The 21,277-nt window shown below is 48.6% G+C and overlaps 2 protein-coding genes across 9 annotated transcripts in view; one reads left to right on the top strand and one right to left on the bottom strand.

Moving 5' to 3' along the window:
• NFKB1 (nuclear factor kappa B subunit 1) overlaps positions 1-13,208 on the top strand; it is a 122,536-nt gene extending 109,328 nt beyond the window's left edge. For 3 of the 5 annotated variants that reach the window (XM_032632649.1, XM_032632648.1, XM_032632652.1), the window contains 8 exons: positions 2,530-2,731; positions 3,160-3,329; positions 3,667-3,769; positions 6,597-6,721; positions 8,066-8,132; positions 8,432-8,604; positions 9,333-9,513; positions 12,252-13,208. In XM_032632649.1, coding sequence (XP_032488540.1) covers positions 2,530-2,731; positions 3,160-3,329; positions 3,667-3,769; positions 6,597-6,721; positions 8,066-8,132; positions 8,432-8,604; positions 9,333-9,513; positions 12,252-12,409 — 1,179 coding nt within the window. In that variant the 3' untranslated portion in view covers positions 12,410-13,208. The remainder of the gene's footprint in view (positions 1-2,529; positions 2,732-3,159; positions 3,330-3,666; positions 3,770-6,596; positions 6,722-8,065; positions 8,133-8,431; positions 8,605-9,332; positions 9,514-12,251) is intronic. The other 2 variants (XM_032632651.1, XM_032632650.1) reach the window with 2 other exon arrangements.
• The window catches only part of MANBA (mannosidase beta), a 152,790-nt gene continuing 135,433 nt past the window's right edge, over positions 3,921-21,277 (bottom strand). Inside the window, exons 21-28 of one of the 4 annotated variants that reach the window (XR_004349994.1) lie at positions 20,535-20,770; positions 18,648-19,173; positions 18,290-18,436; positions 18,017-18,196; positions 17,241-17,299; positions 11,234-11,301; positions 8,766-9,336; positions 3,921-4,177 (exon numbers count right to left, since the gene is read on the bottom strand). The gene's annotated coding sequence lies outside the window, so the exon portion shown is untranslated. Of the gene's footprint in view, positions 4,178-6,727; positions 7,074-8,765; positions 9,337-11,233; positions 11,302-17,240; positions 17,300-18,016; positions 18,197-18,289; positions 18,437-18,647; positions 19,174-19,503; positions 19,522-20,534; positions 20,771-21,277 lie in introns of those variants that run through there. The other 3 variants (XR_004349993.1, XR_004349995.1, XR_004349996.1) reach the window with 3 other exon arrangements.

The raw sequence follows: 21,277 nt of genomic DNA, 5'->3' as shown, positions 1-21,277 counted from the left end.
AGCCAAAAATTAATTAATTAATTATAAAAAAAATAATCACTGTAATGAGACTTAGGCAGCACAAGCATCTTTCATCCTGATTACATGTGCCGCGCCCCGGCCAGGATGTTGGTGGCCCACCTGTTGTCACTGCTACAGCCACTAACTGCTTACTGAGAAGGAAAGTTTAGGCAAATTGTCACTAGACAGGCTGGATTTCACAGGCTTCTGTGAAATAGACTGACTTGTATAAAAATACATTGCTGTTCTGTGTCAGTGGCCTCAGTTCTTTGAAAGATACTTCCATGATTGTGTCTGTCTTAACTGATTTTGAAAACAGTTTTCAAAACATCTCATTTGCATTCACTGAGGTACTGCCTCGTGGGCAGGGTAATCAAATGGACTGTTTACACACTTATTAGGTGTCAGCAACTCAGCTTGTCTGTCCATCTGAGCCCTCTTAGTGAGAGGTAGTTCTCTGGTCCTAGTATGACTTTGAGAATCCTCTAAAATGGGGGTGACAGAGTTCTATCGATTGGTCTCATGGAGCCAGTCCACGGAACAGCAGTTTTTAATTTAGCACATTTTTTTTCCACGTCAGTATAGAATGACAGCACCTTTGTTAATTGGTTTCTATCGGGCAGTTTATTTAAACTTCTTCAGTAAAACCATAGCCTTGATTTGATTTGTTAACATATGATTTTTCAGCTGAAGGTAAACTCCTAGAAATTCAAGAAAACTAAATTTACTAGTAGATGAGTTAACATATCAACAATCACTTGGCTGTAGTGAGAAACAAGAAAGCTATTAAGAATTGTAAATATAAAAAATAATCTTGATAATTGAGCGACTGTTAGTCCAGTAAATATATTGGATTGGCCAAAAGGTTCGTTCGGTTTTTTCCGTAAGACGGCTCTCACAGCACTTGGTTGTCTTTAGCTTCATTCAAAACAATTTTGTTAGATTGTATGTGACAGCTGTCATATCAGCATGCATTTAAAAAAAGACATCAAAATTGGTGATTTTTTTTGTGTAGCCATTTTAATATTGAAGATGGAAAGAAAACATTTTCGGCCTGTTATGCTTTATTATTTCAAGAAAGGTAAAAACGCAACTGAAACACAAGAAAAGATTTGTGCAGTGTATGGAGAAGGTGCTGTGACTGATTGAACGTGTCAGAAGTGGTTTGCGAAGTTTCGTGCTGGAGATTTCTGACTGGACGATGCTCCGCGGACCGGTAGACCAGTTGAAGTTGATAGCAATCAAATCGAGACTTTAATTGAGAACGATCACCGTTATACCACTAGGGAGATAGCCGACATACTCAAAATATCCAAATCAAGCTCTGAAAATCATGTGCACCAGCTTGGTTATGTCAGTCACTTTGATGTTTCGGTTCCATGTTAAGCAGGGAAAAAACCTTCTTGACCCTATTTCTGCATGCGATTCTCTACTTAAACGTAACAAAAACGTTCCATTTTTAAAACAAATTGTGACAGGTGATGAAAAGTGGATACTGTACAATAATGTGGAATGGAAGAGATCGTGGGGCAAGTGAAATGAACACCACCAACCACACCAAAGGCCAGTCTTCATCCAGAGAAGGTGATGTTGTGTATATGGTGAAATTGGAAGGGAGTCCTCTGTTATGAGCTCCTTCTGGAAAACCAAACGATTAATTCCAACAAGTACTGCTCCCAGTTAGACCAACTGAAAGCAGCACTTGACAAAAAGCATCTGGAATTAGTCAACAGAAAACGCATAACCTTCCATCAGGATAACGCAAGACCGCATGTTTCTTTGATGACCAGGCAAAAACTGTTACAGCGTGGCCGGGAAGTTCTGATTCATCCGCCGTATTCACCAGACATTACACCTTCAGATTTCATTTCGGTCTTTACAAAATTCTCTTAAAGGAAAAAATTTCAGTTACCTGGAAGACTGTAAAAGGCACCTGGAACAGTTCTTCGTGCAAAAAGATTAAAAAGTTTTGGGAAGATAGGGTTTCCCTGGTGGTGCAGTGGTTGAGAGTCCGCCTGCCGATGCAGGGGACACGGGTTCGCGCCCCGGTCCGGGAAGATCCCGCATGCCGCGGAGCGGCTGGGCCTGTGAGCCATGGCCGCTGAGCCTGCGCGTCCGGAGCCTGTGCTCCGCAACGGGAGAGGCCACAACAGTGAGAGGCCCGCGTACTGCAAAAAAAAAAAAAAAAAAAAAAAAGTTTTGGGAAGATGGAATTATGAAGTTGCCTGAAAAATGGCAGAAGGTAGTGGAACAAAAGGGTGAATACGTTGTTCAATAAAGTTCTTGGCGAAAATGAAAAATGTGTCTCTTGTTTTTACTTTAAAAACCAAAGGCACTTTTTTGGCCATCCCAATACTTCATTAGCATATGATGTGGAACAGAGAGTAACTCATTTGCAAAGGTGAGAAGTTAATCTGGGAATGAGAAATGGCCCCTCAGTATCACTCCACCTATTGCAGTCACAGCTCATAAGCCTGTGGGTTACAAGTATGCCGCTGACCAGTGTCATCTCCTGCCTGTTCTCGCCAGACACCCTTGCACTTGGCAGTGATCACCAGGCAGGAGGCTGTGGTGGAGGACTTGCTGAGGGCCGGGGCCGACCTCACCCTTCTGGACCGCTCGGGTAACTCTGCTTTGCACCTGGCTGCCAAAGGAGGACACGATGAAATTCTCAGCATTTTACTCAAGCACAAGAAGGCAGCACAACTTATCAACCACCCCAACGGGGAAGGTAAGAGATGGTGTAACCCTCTCTGTCTGCTTTCTACACAAAAAGCAGCTCTCTGGTAAATGTGTGTTATTTGATTGGCACCCCAAAGTGCTTTCCTCAATCACTTAGAATTCATCTCTTATGGAAATTTCCATTGCTGGCTGTAGCTAATTCCTTTAAAGATGATTTGGAATAGTCAGTCAGTAGGAGGAAAAAGCAAAGGCCTGAGCAAACACCAGTCTTGGTATGTAGAAAGCATCCGTTATTCGGAGAATGTTTATATGCGCTCAGTGTCTCCTGAGAACGTGAAAGGAGTCTGGGTTTACATGCAGAACAACTGACTTACAGCACCTGTAAAGACTGTCTGAAGGAGAGATTCTGTCGGCACTCGACACGCTGACCCCCGACAGCCTTCCCTCCCCGTGACCGTGCCTGTGCTTGGGCTGCAGGTCTGAACGCCATTCACGAGGCCATGATGAGCAACAGCCTGCCGTGTCTGCTGCTGCTCGTGGGCGCAGGGGCTGACGTCAACGCTCAGGAGCGGAAGTCGGGGCGCACGGCGCTGCATCTGGCCGTGGAGCACGACAACATCTCCCTGGCCGGCTGCCTGCTCCTGGAGGTGAAGGATGCGCTTACCTGCCTTTGCATTCAATTCCCAAAGGGGATTGGGGGAAATCTTTTCGGAGAATGATGCCGCGAACAGGTTATCTCCCTACATTCTGCTCCACCTTTGTAACATCTACTCTATCTACTCGACGCTTCAGAATAGGAGCTCAGGCTCTCCCGGCACCCCTTACCTGGTTATTTCTAACTGGGGATTTCTTCAATGGCAGAGCCTGCCCAAAATAGCAACAGGGCTGGTAATATGACCCGGGGAGCCATGCAGACAGGGGGAGGCGGGGAAAAAAGGGCGAGAGAACCTTGGACTAACCCTTTTCTGTGTGGGGGGATTTTAGGGTGATGCCCATGTAGACAGCACCACCTATGATGGAACTACACCCCTGCACATAGCAGCTGGGAGAGGGTCCACGAGGCTGGCAGCTCTTCTCAAGGCAGCAGGTAAGGGAGCCTGGCGGTCGGTGATGGAAAATGTCATCAGGAATGCAAACCCAGCCTCGGTAGAGCAGCCATGCCACCTTCTTAAGCCACAGACCCGCTGCGGAAAGGCACGAGTAAATAAAAGTTCTCTGGCAAATCACATTCAGCTGCCGTAGAGGCACCGTTTGGACTAGTAATCCTGGGCTTCGTGCTGACAGTCACGTTAGTTTTTACTCTCCAGTTCACCTGTTTGTTTTGGATGTGGGTTGTCTTCATTGACTCCCATGACAAGAGATCTTCTTAACGTTGAATCGAATTCCTTGTAGAATTCGGAGCAGTATCCACCTCAGGTCATGTCACAAGTCCTCAGAAGGAAAAGTTTATTGGTATAAGAAATGATTTAAAGACTTCCTTTTGCAAGAAAGGTCCCTGAGAAGCCAAAGTAATAGGAAAAAACAAGTGGGCCATGTGTTGAGTACTGTCATGTACCAGGCACTAAACATCGCTAGCTTCTGTTGGGCTGTTGGGCTATAGGCACTTCCCATGCACTGTCTCATTTAGTCTTACTTAATCCACAATAACCCTTTGAGACAAAGCCCATTATTAGTCCCATTTTATAGCCAAGGAAACAGACTAGAGAGACTTCTGCATCCCGGTCCCAGGGCCCCAGTAAGGGGCAGAGCTGTGAGTCACACCTCGTCACCCTGAACTTCCAGACTCCATTCTCTCTGCTGTGTTTCTGTCCCCTGTTTTGCTCAAGAATTTGAAGGTGTTATTCCAATTCAATCCTCTCTTCCTGTGAAATATAGAAAAAACTATTCCTGCTCATCCTTGAATCTCTACTGCCTTGTGTATTTAGAACCTCAAAAAATGTTTCATGGAATTGGTATCTCAAGCCTGTCCTGGCCTATGTGATTTACCTCAGAGGTTATTAAAATTTTTTTAGAAAATAAATGCTTCACAAATTCAAGAAAAGAGAAGATTAAATACCTTCTAAAAAAAACTGAGGCCAGGGCTTCCCTGGTGGCACAGGGGTTGAGAGTCTGCCTGCCGATGCAGGGGACACGGGTTCGTGCCCCGGTCTGGGAAGATCCCACGTGCCGCGGAGCGGCTGGGCCCGTGAGCCATGGCTGCTGAGCCTGTGCGTCTGGAGCCTGTGCTCCGCGACGGGAGAGGCCACAACAGTGAGAGGCCCATGTAACGCAAAAAAAAAAAAAAAAAAAAAACTGAGGCCAGAAAAATATAAGAACCTTTTCTTTGGCAGCGCCGCATTTTTCTGACATCACATCCCGAAAAAGCAGCAGCCTTTTCTTTCCTCCTTTGTCAAGCTGACGTTCCCGTGAACAAGAGACGATGATTGCAGTGTGTATGAAGAGTGTGGGGAGTCACTGGTTATAATTAAGAAATGCCTTCAGACGAGAAACTCTGACCCTTCCAAGAATGCTTTCTCTCTAATTCTCAGTATCCCGTGAAAGGAGTAGCAAGTAGCAGTTTCTCCAGTATATAAATGAAGAAACTCAGAAGAAGAACCCAGTCCTGGGCTTCCCTGGTGGCGCAGTGGTTGAGACCCCGCCTGCCAATGCAGGGGACACGGGTTCGAGCCCTGGTCCAGGAAGATCCCACGTGCCGGGGAGCAACTAAGCCCACGCGCCACCACTACTGAGCCTGCGCTCTAGAGCCCGCAAGCCACAACTACTGAAGCCTGTGCACCTAGAGCCTAGGCTCCGCAATAAGAGAAGCCACTGCAATGAGAAGCCCGCGCACCGCAACGAAGCGGGGCCCCCGCTCACTGCAACTAGAGAAAGCCCACGCGCAGCAGCAAAGACCCAACGCAGACAAAAATAAACAAAATTTAAAAACAAAAACAAAAAACCTAGTCCTGAGCTCAGAGTCATGAAGAAGATCACTTAAGGAACAGACCTAGTTCAGCTTCTCCGTCTTTGGTCCTGCAAATTGTTCATCCTAGTTTCTCTACTGTTTCCGTGGTCGGGTGACACTTACTGCCCCAGAGATCAGGCTGCAGAGTAAGAAGTGGCATGCAGATCCTCTCGTTAGGCACTCCCTATTATTGAAGTTGTCAAAAGTCAAACGTCCTCCCAGCAAGACTAAAACAAGGTCCTCTTTCCAAAAGGGGAGCGTGCTGAACTTCCTGCTCTTGATCAGGCAGCAATAAAATAGTCTCTCGAAGCCTTTGAGAAGTTAACTCTAGCCTTAATTTTTGAGTCACTTCCGGTGCTTCTCGCTGCTAGCTAAGGAACAGACTAGATTTTCCAAGATTGGCCCTAACTTTTTCAACAACTGCACATCCTACCAGAAGGTTTTCTTGGCATGTTGCGTTTAAGGATCAGTGCCGTACCCAGGAGTAAAGCGGAACAGGTTGGCACTAGACAGCAAGCAGCTTTGCTCTTTTGAGCCAGCAGGTGAAGAGGCTGAGAAACGTGCGGCGCTGGGCATCAATTTGAACATTTAGGACCTTAATCCTGAGCGTGCACCCTGGTCCCTGTAAACTGCTGCTGTCAGTCCTCAGGTTAAAGATGCATCGTTCACTTGAAAACTATCCTATAGCGTTAAATGTGAGAGTCAGCGTGTTCCAGGTCTTTTGTTTTTGAAAGTGTCCTTGGCCATATGGCGTATCTGCAGTCACCTTTACAGTCAAGATGCATTAGAACTTATTTAAATTTAAATTTTTAAGTTTAAAAGCAGGTTTCTGGATATTTCAGTAGAAAATGTGTTTTTATATGGTTATAAATAAACACGTTTTATCTATTTATAGACGCTGACCCCTGCAGGCAGTTAGAAATGGACAAGATGGGGGTTTACCTAACGCTGTGTTAACTTGACTTCGCAGGAGCAGATCCCCTGGTGGAGAACTTTGAGCCTCTGTACGACCTGGATGACTCTTGGGACGAGGATGGAGAGGATGAAGGAGTCCTGCCAGGAACCACCCCTCTGGATATGGCCACCAGCTGGCAGGTGAGTGCGGCTCAGCCTGTGTGCTGGCTGCTCCTGAGGGAGCTGCAGGCCCAGGGACGTCAGAGCAGGTGGCCTTCCTCGGTCTTTACTCCCCAAAGCACATGCCTGTTATTTTTTTAAGAAAGTCTGTTTGTCAAGAGCTGTATTTATCTTGAAAAGCCTATCTGTGAAAGATCTAGGTCAGCAGAGTTCTGAGTGTAAAAGTATATGCCCAATCAGATCAGAGTTAGATGAGAGACACGAAATTCACGCTACAGGCTACCCACTCTGAACTCACACCACAGTCGCTCCCATCTCAGTTTCTGAAGCCAGGATAAATGTCACAGTTGGCTTGAACTTCGGTAAGTGATTTCTGAACATGAAAAGAAATGGGGATTCTTCTGAGGATCTGCACAAATGTAAACAAAGTAAACAGCCTTAAAGCTTTCCTCGGAACTCTGCTGACCTGAGATCTGAAGGCGAAAGCAGTCACTGGGTCTTCTGGGCGCCGGGAGGGGAGCCAGAGGGAGGAGGTGGGCGGCCTAGCTGAATATTAACCCTTCGCAGGGCCAGGTGCCGCTCCCTGTCCAAAACTGCTCACTTGCCCCTCACGGGCCGCGTGGGTTGAGCTGAGTGACCCTGGCGGAGAGACCACACGGCTCTCTTTACGTTGAACGCCTGGTTTTCCCAGAAGCCTCACCACAGAACACAAAGATAACCCACTTCAGTGACCCCATGTGGTCCTCGCCCAGGTCAGCCAGCCACCAAGTGACTGCAGAGAGCGCAGAACAGCCCCCAGAGCTATGCAGTTTTGTTTTTTTTCTCCCTTTTAACCTAAGACTTTTCTGGCCCCGCAGTTAAAATGTGGATGGTGCCAGGAGGCTGACCCCAAGCCCTGTGAGCGTTTGGACACCTCAGTTTGGGCACGTTCGTAAAACTCGCTCTCAGAAGCCTTTTCACTAGGGAGGAGGGGCAGCCGCAGAGCCCAGCTTCACAGCTCAGCGTGAGCTCAGCCCCCTCCCTAGCTCTCAGGGAACATCGCTGACCGACACGTGGCTGACTGGGTGGCCTAGACTGCCTCTGCCCCTCAGCAGGGCCGTGGCCTTGGCTCTGTGTGAGGCTGGGTTGGGTCTTCTTCCCCACCTCAGGCGGCTCCCGCGGAGCACAGCCTCCCAGGCCCAGAGCCCCCCCAGAGGGCACGCGTATCCCCGGGCGATGGTACTGACCCCTCTTCCCATTCCTCCGTCTTTGGGGTCCTGGCCCCTCCTGAGGAGGACACGCCGAGTCCTTTATATTACAGAGAAGCAGATTTCCGTCATGGTCCCTGTAATGTGCAACATCTCCCCGTGCTTTTCCTCCCAACAGGTATTTGACATATTAAATGGGAAACCCTATGAGCCAGAGTTTACATCTGACGATTTACTGGCACAAGGTGAGTTGTGGGAGAAGCGGGTTCTTTGAGCCAGTGTCATCTCCACCCTGTCACTGAAGGGGGGGTCAGGGTGTGCTGTGAAAGGCACAGGGGCTTCTCTCAGAATCAGGAGACCCTGGAGGGGTGCCACGGAGACGGTCCGGCTGTAAATTACGACAGCGTGGGCTGCTGCTGACTTCCAAGTGAAGGAGCGTGATTGCTTCCCCGGGGCGGGAGGGTGAGCTGTGTGGCAGTGATCCATCCCTCCGGAGCGTCTCTGGTCGGTTAGGACGGTCGTGTTTCTTCTTTATTCTCTTCAGGAGACATGAAACAGCTGACTGAAGATGCGAAGTTGCAGCTCTACAAGTTGCTAGAAATTCCTGATCCAGACAAAAACTGGGCTACTCTGGCACAGAAATTAGGTTTGGGGATACTAAATAATGCCTTCCGGCTGAGTCCTGCTCCTTCCAGAACTCTCATGGACAACTACGAGGTAACACGTCGCCTTACATCTTTGACTACGTTTATTTGACTTTGCTCTGTTAACACCACTGGCCGGAGCAAAATCCCTTTCCTTCTCCCTTAACTCTGAGGAAGAAAATCAGTCATTACCCGTGTCCTGGGAGGGTTGACCCAGGACAGCAGGAAACCCACCTTGGCTGTTTTCAGACCCCTTGAGAGAGTCAGGATGGTCCCAGAACTTTGATCTTGCTGAACAAAGACGAAAGACTGTAGTCAACCTTCATGCCTTGCCCTCCCCAAGAACATGCCTTGACCGCATGTCAGCACATGGAACCAGTGACGTGACTCCTTGCAGAGCCATTTCCTGGTGATGCTTTCCTTTCTAAAACGAAAAGGTAGAAAAACACGGGGTGAAATTACTTTCTGTGGCAAAGTTCATCATCAGCTCGTTTCTCAGTGGTTTCCAGAGCTTCAGGGATATGGGGTAGACTTCACTCTGGGTAGAGTTTTAGTGCCTCGGCACTTTCTCTGCTTACTATAAAGTGCTTCTCCGTGATTTCCTGAGTGGTCTTTGAGCTGAAACAGGAACCTTGATTCAAAGACCGCGTATCTTTGAGTTGCTCTCTGCCCTGAGAGCAACCTCCCAGGCCGCCGACTATCTCGGGGGAAGGGGTGTGCTGTCATGTTCACAGCCTGCCTGTTTGTCCCTGCACAGCTTTGAATGCAGAATCATCCTCCTCCTTCATTTCTGTCTCGCAGGTCTCTGGGGGGACAATAAAAGAGCTGGTGGAGGCCCTGAGGCAGATGGGCTACACCGAAGCCATTGAAGTGATCCAAGCGGCCTTCTGCACGTCGGGCAGTGCGGCCACCAGCCCGGTGGAGGCTGCCCCCCAGGCCCACTCGCTGCCCTTCTCGCCTGCTTCCACAGGGCAGCAAATAGGTAAAGAAAAAGGATTGAAAAAGCGATCGAGACATTTCCCCGTCCTGCCAGGCTGGCGCCTTCAGCCTCTGGGGCTGTGGCCTGTCCTCCCCACCACCATCTCCTGGACACGCCATCCGCTACGTCCATCTCCCTCGGGGACCATAGGTTGTACTGTCTTCCCCTCCGGACGCTACCATTCAGGGGAGGGGCTGTCCCCACAACAGCCACATGGGCACCCGAGTCGCTCAGGTTCACGGTAAATACCAAAACAGCAGGCTGCAGGTGGTGAAAGCAAGCATTACTTCTCTCACTGCTTAAATTTGCGAAAGAGAGAGAAACGTGCAGACCCGGGTCGGTGGGGGCAGGACTAGCGCCCCAGGCTGTGGACTGACGCTGCGACGTTTCCCACCGCTGCCCAGGCTCCCCTCCTGTGGTCCTGTCTCTCCTCCCTTCAGCCTCCCCCCGCGTCCACAACGCTGCCCCGTCACCCCACCTAGAACGCGTGCCCTAATGGACTCCCAGCGCCGCAGTCCTCCATTTCCCTTCAAATGTATTCTCCTGCCCTAACAACCATTTCTCTCATGCTCTCTCCTCCTACACTGCCCACACCCCTTCCCACTCCTCACTCATCCCGTGTCCTCGCCTCACTCCACCGAGAACAGAGAAACCACTAGACTTCTCTCATCTTTGCACCATCAGACCACCAGCCCGCCTGGGCCCGCCTCTTGCCCGGCCAGGTCCTGCTCCTCTAACCCTCGCTTCGCTCTCACGCCTTAGCGTTTTCTCCCTCCCGACTAGATCCCCTCGCAAGCGTGCTGTAGTTTCTCTCATCTTTTCAAAATAAAACGGAAACAAACATCCCCTTGATTCCCCCATCCCCTTTAGCCGCAGCCCGATTTCTCTGTTCTCCTACCCAGCCAGGCTTCCCGGAAGAACTCTGTAGCGTTCTTCTCTCCACCTCCTCTCCTTCTCCTCGATGCCCTGCGCCTGCACTCGGCCTCTACCCCACCCCTGCACCAGGCCCCTCTCACCACGAGGACCGGCGTCTGCTCACATCTGGTCACCATCCACTCGCAGCGCGCATCCCAGGGGACCGCTCTTCAGACAGCCTCCCCTCCGGGCTCTCCCCTGGCACGCTCACCTCCACACTCACCTTTTAAAGTTGCAGCCTCCAGAGCCCCATCCTAGGCGCTCCTTACTCGTCCTCACCTGCCCAGGACTCTTGATACCCACTCACAGCCAGGCTCGGCGCTGGCCACGGTGGTCACAAACACTGCCATCCTCCAAGAGGTTGCGACTGCGTGTGAACGCTCGCTGGCCCTGACTACCCCTTCCAGCCCACCTCCATCTCTTGCCTCGACGCCTGCGGCAGCTCCTAGTCAGTCTCCCTGTTTCCAATCTCTCCGCCCGCCTTCAGGCCATTCCCTACACAACAGGTAGTGTGATTCTTTTTAAAAATGACATTCCTCCCTCCCCTTCATTCAGCCATTCAACAGATCTCTACTGAGCACGTCTGGCATGCCCACCCAGCAGTGTTGCAGGCATTGAAGATGGGTCAGTGAGCGGCAAAGACCGTGTCCCTGCTTCATCTGCTCTCTCTTTCAAACATCGCTTTCGCCTGCGCTTCCTCCTGCCCCCCTGCCCTGCCGCCTGTTCCTTCTGCCCCCCCAGATCACTAGTCCGATCCAGGCTCAGGGTCTTTGAGCTTTCTCGTCCCCTTCCCTGCAGAGGTCCTTACCTGGTGGGCTCCTTCTTGCCGTTCAGTTTCAGCACTGGTTTCACCTTGCTGGGGTGGGAGGGCCCTTCCTAGGGGAGTGAGGACAGGTGTTGTGCATGCTTTAGCAAGGAATAGCGTATCCACCAGAAAACCACCCACATCTCCTGTCATATGACCTGACGCTCTGTCTACACAAAGAAGTAGGTAAATACTTATATTTTAAAAAGCCTTAAGCCCTCAATTTATAGTCATTTTTAAAATACCTCCCAGTTCCTAGCACATAACAGAAACCCATAAAGATTGAGGGGTTGAATAAACCAATAACAATAGCCATGCCACTGCCATTAAGGTCTTAACGTTTTAACATCGGAATTTAATATACAAGAAGGTAGCTCTTTGATTCGTGTACAGTGGACTTGTTTCCTTGGTCACGCTCTCCCTATAGGAAATGATTCACATTGCTCAGATCCCTAAAGACACTTCCCAAAGGAGAATCTGACCTAATTTCATCAAAATCACCTTACTTTTTTGGCTACCAAAATATTTTTGAGGCAGTGTATAGTGTCTAATAGCATATGAGGCCCAGAGGGAGATCTCATTTTTATTTCCTACTTCTGTCACCAATTTATTTTGCCTACGTTCAGCAATTTGCCCAGCTATAAAATAGGTAATACAGTGGGTGGAAAAAATACACCTAATTTCTAAGAAAAAAAAAAAAGGTAGACTTTGAGTCTAGAGCATTGAGAAAGGATTCTGATAAACATGAGGCTAGATTATAAGAAGGAGAGGTGAAAACACTTGGCTAACTCTGACGTTTTCACGCTTTTTATAAAGCTCAGTGTTTTCTGTCCCCCCCCCCCCCCCCCCCCCCCCGCGAACAGTAACAACACCTGGGGTGGCGTAGGTGGGCCCGTGGTGACTGGTGGAGGGGAACAGGCAGAATTCTGCGGCCCACGAGCCTTCCAGATGCACACGGGAGCCCAGCGGGGATGGCCGTGTTCCCCGTGCACCTCTGTGAGTCCGTGCTTTCTCCCCCCAGACGAGTTCCGGGACGACAGCGTCTGTGACAGCGGCGTAGAGACATCCTTCTGCAAACTCAGCTTCACAGAGTCTCTGACCAGCGGCAGCTCCTTGCTAACTATTAACAAAGTGCCTCACGATTACGGGCAGGAAGGACCTCTAGAAGGCAAAATTTAGCCTGCTGGTAGCTTCCAACACCGAGTAAAACCAAAGCTCTGAAAGTCCATGGCGTTGTCCAGAGGAAGGAAGTGCATCCGAAGGTGCTCCGAGGAATACCGGCCTGCTTGGATCGCTCTGGGGTGTAATTCAAGGCCTTAAATGCAGATTTCTTCTTTGGTTCTGAAATGAATTTTAGTTCAGTTGACTTACTGATAGTATCTACGATCACAGCCCGCGGCTGGGCTGACGCCTCTTTGGGAGTGCGGTAGCTTGTTGAGCTTTACCAGCTGCTTTCTGTTATCATTGCTGCTGTCCCTCTGCTGCTTCCCCACTGTCATTAAAAGTTGTCACAGTCCCTACTGGGTGTTCCTTCTGGCCGTCCATAGCACGGTTGTGCATTCAGATTAAGGATTATGAATTTTAAAGTGAGAGTTATTTGGTGTGTGATTTAAAAAAAAAAAGGCTCATTAGGACTTCCCTGGCTGTCCTGTGATTAGGACTCGGTGCTTCTGCTGCAGGAGGCCCGGGTTCGATCCCTGGTTGGGGAACTAAGATCCCGCAAGCTGAGTGGCTGGGGAAAAAAAAAAAAGCTCACTGCTTTTCCTAATGTGGTTCTCTCTGTGATTTGAAAAAAGAATATGTACATGTCAGTATTTAAACATGGTTACAATCAGTCCTGAAAATGGTATTTCCCCCCTTTGGCTGCATTTTGCTATTGTAAATATGTTTTTTAGATCAAATACTTTAAAGGAAAAAATGTTGGATTTATAAATGCTATTTTTTATTTTACTTTTATAATAAAAGGAAAAGTAAATTGATGAGCTCATCTTGTTTGATCTCTACAAATATTATTCCTTATAATCACGGGATCATTCCATAGCCTGGTTCTCACATTCACAGTTCCCTCTAGAATCAATTTTTTGATCCAGAAATGAGCAAAAAAAAAAAAAAATATTTCAACCTGAGATGAAAGCTTTGGGTTTGTCAAATCCTTGCCAGGCTCATTGCATTTAGGCTGTGTCACTTCATCTTCCGCCATCATCTCATGCAAAACTGTTTCCTCTTCAACCCTCAGCGTGTTCCCAGTGCCCCTGCGATGCATAAAGTATTGAAAAGCCTTCCAGCACGAAGCTTTGCTGAACTCTTCACTCAAGAGGTTGAAAATAAGGGAGAGGAGAAGTGAAAAGTGTTTGAATGAGGTGCTGTGGCGGACACTGTGATGTGCAACCCAGATCCTTCTTCCACAAAGGACTTGTCAGCCCAGCTGCTGGGGGCACACTAAACCAGTCCTTCATTGTCATGTCAACAGCCTTCACCAGGTACAGATTCCATCTCAAGAAACCACTTTCTTTCCTCATCCATAAGAAGTAACTCTTCATCCCTTTAAGATTTTTTATGCGGTTGCAGCACTTCAGTCACGTCTTCAGGCTCCACCTCTAATTCTACTTATTGTTTCCACCACATCTGCAGCTCATTCCTCCACCGAAATCTTGGCCCCCTCAAAGTCATCCATGAGGGCTGGAATCAACTTCTTCCAAACTCCGGTAGGAATGTGGATACTTTGACCTCTTCCCATGAATCATGAATGTTCTTCATGGTATCTAGAATGGTGAATCCTTTCCAAAAGGTTTTCAGTTGAATTTGCCCAGATCCAGCAGAGGAATTTCTACCTATAGCCTTACAAAGTGTATTTCTTAAATGATAAGACTTGAAAGTGGAAATTACTCCTTGATCCACGGCTGCAGAATGGATGTTGTGTTAGGAGGCATGAAAACATCGTTAATCTTGTTGTACATCTCCATCAGAGCTCTCGGGTAACCAGGTGCGTTGTCAATGAGCAGTCCTATTTTGAAAGAAATCTCTTTTTTCTGAGCAGTAGGTCTCAACAGTGGGCTTAAAATATTCAGCAAACCATGCTGTAAACAGCTGTGCTGTCATCCAGGCTTTGTTGTGCCATTGATGGAGCACACACAGAGTAGATTTAGTGTACTTCTTAAGGGCTCTAGGGTTTTTAGAATTAAGTGAGCACTGGTTTCAATTTAAAGCCACCAGGTACATTAGCCCCTAACAACAGAATCAGCCTGTCCTCTGAAGCCAGGCATTGACTTCTGCTCTCTAGCTATGAAAGTCCTGGATGGCATATTCTTCCAATAGAAGGCTGTTTCATCGGCACTGAAAGTTTGGTGTGTAGTGTAGCCACCTCGTTCAGTTATCTTCGATCTTCTGGATAACTTGCGGCTTCTACATCAGCACTTGCTGTTTCACCTTGCTCTCTGGTGTTATGGAGATGCCTGCCTTCCTTCAGCCTCTTGAGCCAACCCCTGCCAGCTTCAGACATGTCTCCTGCAGCTTCCTCACCTTTCTCAATCTTTACAGAATTGAACAAACGGAGGGCCTTGCTCTGGAATAGGCTTTGGCTTAAGGGAAGGTTGTAGCTGGTTTGATCTTCTATCAGCAATAAGGCTCTTTTGCTTTCTTACCTTTGGTGTGTTCACTGGAGGAGCACTTTCCATTCCCTTCGAGAACGGAAGAGAATTGGCTTGGCTAACTGCTGCGAGAGGCCTAGTTTTCAGCCTTTCTTGGCTTTCGACATACCTTCCTGAGCTTGATCGTGTCTAGCTTTTGATTTAAAGGGAGAGACGTGCAACTTTTTCCTTTCACTTGAACACTTAGAGGACCTTGTAGGGTTATTAACTGGCCTGATTTCAATATTGTTGTGTCTCAGGGAATAGAGAGGCCCGAGGAGAAGGAGAGAGACAGGGAACGGCCATTCGGTGGAGCGGTCAGAACACACACATCATTTATCAGTTAGGCTCACCGTCTTCTATGGGCATGGTTTGTGACACCTCAAAACAATTACAATAGTAACATCAGAGATCACAGATCGCCATAACAAATACAATAATAACGAAAAATTCGAAATATTTCAAGAATTACCAAATTGTGACACAGAGACACGAAGTAAGCAAATGCTGTTGTAAAAAATGGCGCTGGTTAACACAGGGTTACCACAAACCTTCAATTGATAAAAAAAACAAAACAAAAAACCCCCCTGCAGTATCTGCAAAGCACGATAAAGAAAAGCGCAATCAAACGAGGTATGCCTGTATTCCAGTTTTTGAAAGTTGTATTTTTAAAGTAAAAACAGTAGCTCTGAGTTCCCGTAATTCTCCAACAGCAAACCCATGCCTCCATTCCTCCGCCAGTTTCATTCCTCTGTGAGAAACAGCTATTTTCCAGGCGGCCACGACGAGGCCTCCAGCCTTACGGTATCGTGCGGACACTCCTTCTCCCGAGGGGAGGGGCCTACGTTCCTTCCCTGTACATCTAGCCAGGTGTGTGACAAGGGGAGCAGCGATGCTAAGGGATTTCCAAGGTTAGGTAAGAAAATGCAATACAACTTCAGTCCCCCTGGGTCGAGTCTCTCCCTCCTGGAACCCAGTCACCAGGCATGCTCTGAGGGAGCCAGTGGCCACGTGGAGAAGCCACGTGTAGGTGTTCAACCAACAGCCTTCACCAAGGTCACAGCCAACGCCGGCGTCAGCCGGCAGACGTGTGAGGGAGTGAAGCTTTGAGAGGATTCCAGCCAGAGTCACACCTGACTAGCCTTCACGCTGCCTCAGCTGGCACGCGGAGGCCTGCCCCAGTGGCAGATTCAGGAGTAAATGAAACAACGGCTGATGTTTTCAGTCTTAGGTGTGGGGTGGCTTGTTACCGTCTCCAGGTCTCTAGCCCAACAATTCCCACACCAGGAGGTCACTTTAAAGAGAAGCTGACAGCAGGAACAACGAAGCAACTCATGCCCAGACTAAAAATAACATTCCCCTACTTTAATAAGAAGCCCTGCTTCTGTTCCAGAAACTTCCTCTCTCTCCTCCCAGATTGCAGCGCTGGCCTGAGCCTCTGCATGGTGCTCAGACAAAAAGGCTACCAACGCTGTCTGTGCCTCTGAGGAAGGAGTGTTTTTCATTTAGGACCAGTAGATGAGGAAAAATACCAGAAGGAATGCAGGAGACAGGTGGAAAGCTACAATGGGCCTGAAATAAACCTTCCCAGAAAGCTGTCTCTCAGCAGGAAGCCATTTAAAAATAGCTTCCTGGACTTCCCAGGTGGTGCAGTGGTTAAGAATCCGCCCGCCAATGCAGGGGACACGGGTTCGAGCCCTGGTCCAGGAAGATCCCACATGCCGCGGAGCAACTAAGCACGTGCGCCACAACTACTGAGCCTGCACTCTAGAGCCCGTGAGCCACAACTACTGAGCCCACATGCCACAACTACTGAAGCCCGTGCACCTAGAGCCCATGCTCTGCAACAAGAGAAGGCACTGCAGTGAGAAGCCCGTGCACCTCAACGAACAGTAGCCCCCGCTCGCCACAACCAGAGAAAGCCCACGCGCAGCAACAAAGACCCAACGCAGCCAAAAATAAAAATAAATAAATTAATTAAATAAAAATAGCTCCCTTAGAACCTTCATCATCTTTTGAGCTTTCTATACCCTGCAAGCATAACCTAGACTTTTTCAGGATCGGCAGGCAGTCTTTCTTTTTTGGCTGTAGGAAGCCAGCCCGCTGCTCATTTACCCACCGGAGTCCCCTGCAGTAGTTGGATGTGGCGAGGATATTCCCAGCACCATCTCGGAGGGCAGCCCCACAAACCCACAAACCGGACCCTCTGCATCTTAGCAGGAAAAAAGAGGGGAAGGAGTCAGGCAGATTTGAGCATTTGTTATTTACCAGCCCCTTTGCTTTAATGAATTCTAGTGATAATTCTCATGACATCCCCACGGGGTACATATTTAACCCCAATTTTACAATGAGGAAACAGATAATCTGAATATTAACTAACTCACCCCAGATTCAAATCCAGGTGTGTGATTCCACAGGTTATTCTTTAGCCATACCTGAAGTCCTGTATGTAAGAGAGAAAGAAAAAAATCCATACAAATCTGTATAAGGATGATGGAGTCATAATGTACCCCAGGCAAAATGCAAAGTGAACCCAGAGTATCACTAAAAAGATATGTTGCTTAAATGTTCACATGACTTGATTTTCCCTGTAATAACAGGCTAAGAGGCTTAACTATAAATTATTCGTAGACTGGAGGTCTCTAGTTGCATCTCTTTCTCCTCCTTATTTTGTGTTTTTGGGGGAACTTTCTTTCTGATTGTGCTTCCGCAGGTAATGGACTTAGGGAGGCACAGAAGTCCAGAGAAGAAGGAACTAAAATTCTTTTATTTTCTTAAGGATCACAGAACTTAGGGCTAGACAGTATCTTAAAGATCATCTAAATAAATCATCCAAATTGCCATCTTTTTTTAAACACCTACGACGTGAAAACATCTCCTCCCTATAACCCTCAGTATAGCTGCTGCTTTGTTTCACCACCAATCCCACAGACTACAAGTTCCTGCCCATGGGTTTTCTAGATTTGTCGCTTGGGTTTGGGGTTGAGGGAGGTGCTAAGGAGGGGCATGAAATTAAATGGATAGCATTCTCCGTGATTATAGATTCCACTGTGTCTGTAATAGCCTGCTTCCATTACCCTGGACAAGTGACTAGGTCCACAAATTGTTAAAAGTTTCTTAGAATAAGAGGGAGGAAGGGGCTGAGACAGCATTTTCTCACCTCCAGCAATTAGCTTTTCCATGTTGATATCTCTCTCCAAAATGATTATTTCATTAAGATATCACAACAACCCTCAAGGAACGAAGATACGTATTCGGTCTAGATTTCTCGAGCATCTGTCACCTGCCAGGCTCTACAATGAGTGGTGACTCATTATCCCATATCACTTGTTCAAAAACTCTGTGAAGTAAGAACTTTGTTGCAATTTTACAGATGAGGGGACTGAGGCACACATAAAGCTTTTAACCCACAGGATCTCCTGTCTCCACTCACGTGTTTCAATAAACCACACTTGCAGTAGGGGACAGGGGTAAGTAGGGCATCTCTCTTCCACATAGTCATGAAGGGATCCAGGCTGACAGTGACTCTCCCTCCAACCCTTGGCTCCTAAGGTCTTGCTGGGGGTGATGGTCCAGTCAGCTGGAAGGGAGAGCACGGAGAAGTACGTGTGGGGGTTTAGAACGGGCCCCTTCCTCCCTCACACTGCACTGGAAAAAAACTTTAGTCCCATGGCCACAGCCAGAGCTGGGAGGCTACCTACGTGGGTGATCTACTTTTGTTCCCAGTATCAGGAGGGAGGTTGCTTTTGGCAAACAGGTTGCGGTTTCTGGCACAAATCAAAATTCCTTACCTAAAGGATGGAGATTGAACCTGAAGTTCCTTCAAGTTCCAACTTGTGTGCAAACATCCACTCACTCTGAAAGTCACCTACAATCATGGTAAATGGCCATCATCAAGGGCAAAATCATTTCCCTGGATTAAGAAGGAAAGATGCATTGGAAGGACAATGTCACAGGTTCTCTTACGGAAATCCTCAGAGATGACCAAGGGTATTAGATCAGGTAGGATGAGGGGAGGGACAGTTACCACAGCAAAGTCTTGTTATCCCTGCTCTGACTCAGAAGGACTCCCGCTCTCCAGCTTCCATGGTCTGTAGTCCCTTAAGTGCCGTGCAAGAGCCCCTGGGCATGTTGATGCTAAAGCTGAAGGTCTTCAAGTGGCCGTGGTGCTTGGGATCCCACCCAAAGGAGAGGGACAAGCAAGTTCATCTTTCTTTCAGTCTGCAGAGAACTGGCAGAAGACTAGCAGATGAAACTGAATTCTAGCAATCCCATCTCCCAGGCTTCCTTCTTGGGACTCAGGAAGCAGAGCTGGTGCTAAAGATGGTGAGATGAAACCTTGAATACGATGGCATCAGCTCAGGGAGGGTGACGAGTTGATGCCGGATATCAGATAACCATGTTGCTAGGTCTATTCTCTGGCCAGAGAGAGATTTTTTCTTTCCAAACCTGTTTTACAGTTTTCCTTCCCTTTCCTAAGGCAAGAATGCACAACTGAAGTTATTTTTGCTTCAAAAATTTTAAATGAAGGGCTTCCCTGGTGGCGTAGTGGTTGAGCCTGCCGATGCAGGGGACACGGGTTTGTGCCCCGGTCCGGGAGAATCCCACATGCCGTGGAGCGGCTGCGCCCGTGAGCCATGGCCGCTGAGCCTGTGTGCCCGGAGCCTGTGCTCCGCAACGGGAGAGGCCACAGCAGTGAGAGGCCCACGTACCGCAAAAAAAAAAAAAAAAAAAAAAATTTTAAATGAGGAACTTCATGCCATGATTTTTTTTCTTTTGCAGGACAACCAGTTTGTCACTTTGTTCAAATGTAAATGTTCTCTTTTGCTTTTGAAATAAACTTCCTTTCATAATTTTGAAAAAATATAAAAACAGAACTTGTAAACATGAACGCTGTCTTTTACAAGATATTTTCAAATATTTATTCTCATAACAATCTGAGAGGTAAAAAGCAGGCAGGGGGAGTAATTCCTGCCATTTCCCACAGACAGAAAAAGATGCTGAGGTGCCTGGAGGTCCCCAGCCTAGTGTAAGGGGCTGGACTCAGCCATCAGTGCTCCCACTGTGCTCCTGGGCCTCTCTCCACAGCCAATCACGGACTGCACGACTGCTCTGAAAGGCAAGGTGGCACAGACGTGCCCAAGAGGGGGTAGGCGAAGCTGCCCAGGTGCTGGCACTGAAGGCTGGTACACCAGTGGGAAACTGGCATCCCATCAACAAAGGACTCGGTGGCTTCAGCACGTGAGGCACTCACGCTAGTCTCTGCAAATGAACCCCAGAGGGGCCGCCAGAGTCATGCTAGTTTTCTCTCCCTACCCATCCTCCTTCAGCCTCACTCTCCTTCTTTGGCTTTGGAGCCCTCAGAAGCTTCCTCTCAACACCCTGCCTGGTCCTGCCCATTTCCTTGTGTCCCTTCCATCCCACCACAATTCAAGCCAGGGCATCCAAAATGCTCCCCAAGGGGCACCGCGTTAATGCAGAGTCCTGTCTCACAGCCTGGCCCAGAGAGGCCGAAGGATCAGCAATCACATCCCTGTGAGGACCCACCGCAGCTCCACAGGCAGGTACCACCACCGGAGCAGGGCCGCCCAAAAGAAACATTCCCGTCTCCTTCCTAAATACCACCCCCTGCACCCCTTCCATCACTGCCTGGGCCCCAGCACCAGGGGTGACTTTACCTCTCCCACAGACGGGGACATACATGCCCCGGAAGTATTTATGTGCTCATGGACGACTGGGCAAGTCAGCCTGATGCCAAAGCAGCCCTTAGCCGTCTTCTCCTTCCCAGTGTTGATCTGGGAAGGTCAGAGTCACCGTTTGGCCCCGACTGCTTTCCTCCCTCACCAAAAGCACGTCTTGAATGACGATCAACATATGCACACAGCAAATGCACCAGGGACCGTTCGTTTTAGTTCTGAAAGGCAAAGAGACTCCAGGTTTAAAGCTTCAAGAAAGAATGTGTGGCCAGCGAGTCACCCACAGGGTCACCACCTTAGACAGAAGAGGCCATGCTGGACCAGGAAAGACCCTCCATTGCTCCCTCCATCACCAGAAGTTTGGGCCTTTCTGCAAACCATGCCGTAACTCACGGTTTCAGTAACTCATGGTTTCAGTCCTTCTCGCTCTGCGTCACTGTGGCTTTTAAGAGATCATCTGACTTCTCCCCCATCAATCAGCTATGCTGGAGGCTTTGTGCCAAGTTTTCATAGCTCCGTAGCAGTTAAATTGGGATTAAAAATCATTTAGGGGCTTCCCTGGTGGCGCAGTGGTTGAGAGTTCGCCTGCCGATGCAGGGGACACGGGTTCGTGCCCCGGTCCGGGAGGATCCCACGTGCCGCGGAGCGGCTGGGCCCGTGAGCCATGGCCGCTGAGCCTGCGAGTCCGGAGCCTTGCTCCGCAACGGGAGAGGCCACAGCAGTGA

Source organism: Phocoena sinus, chromosome 5 (genome assembly GCF_008692025.1).
Source record: "Phocoena sinus isolate mPhoSin1 chromosome 5, mPhoSin1.pri, whole genome shotgun sequence".
Taxonomy (NCBI): domain Eukaryota; kingdom Metazoa; phylum Chordata; class Mammalia; order Artiodactyla; family Phocoenidae; genus Phocoena; species Phocoena sinus.
This window is presented reverse-complemented; position numbering and strand designations above follow the sequence as displayed.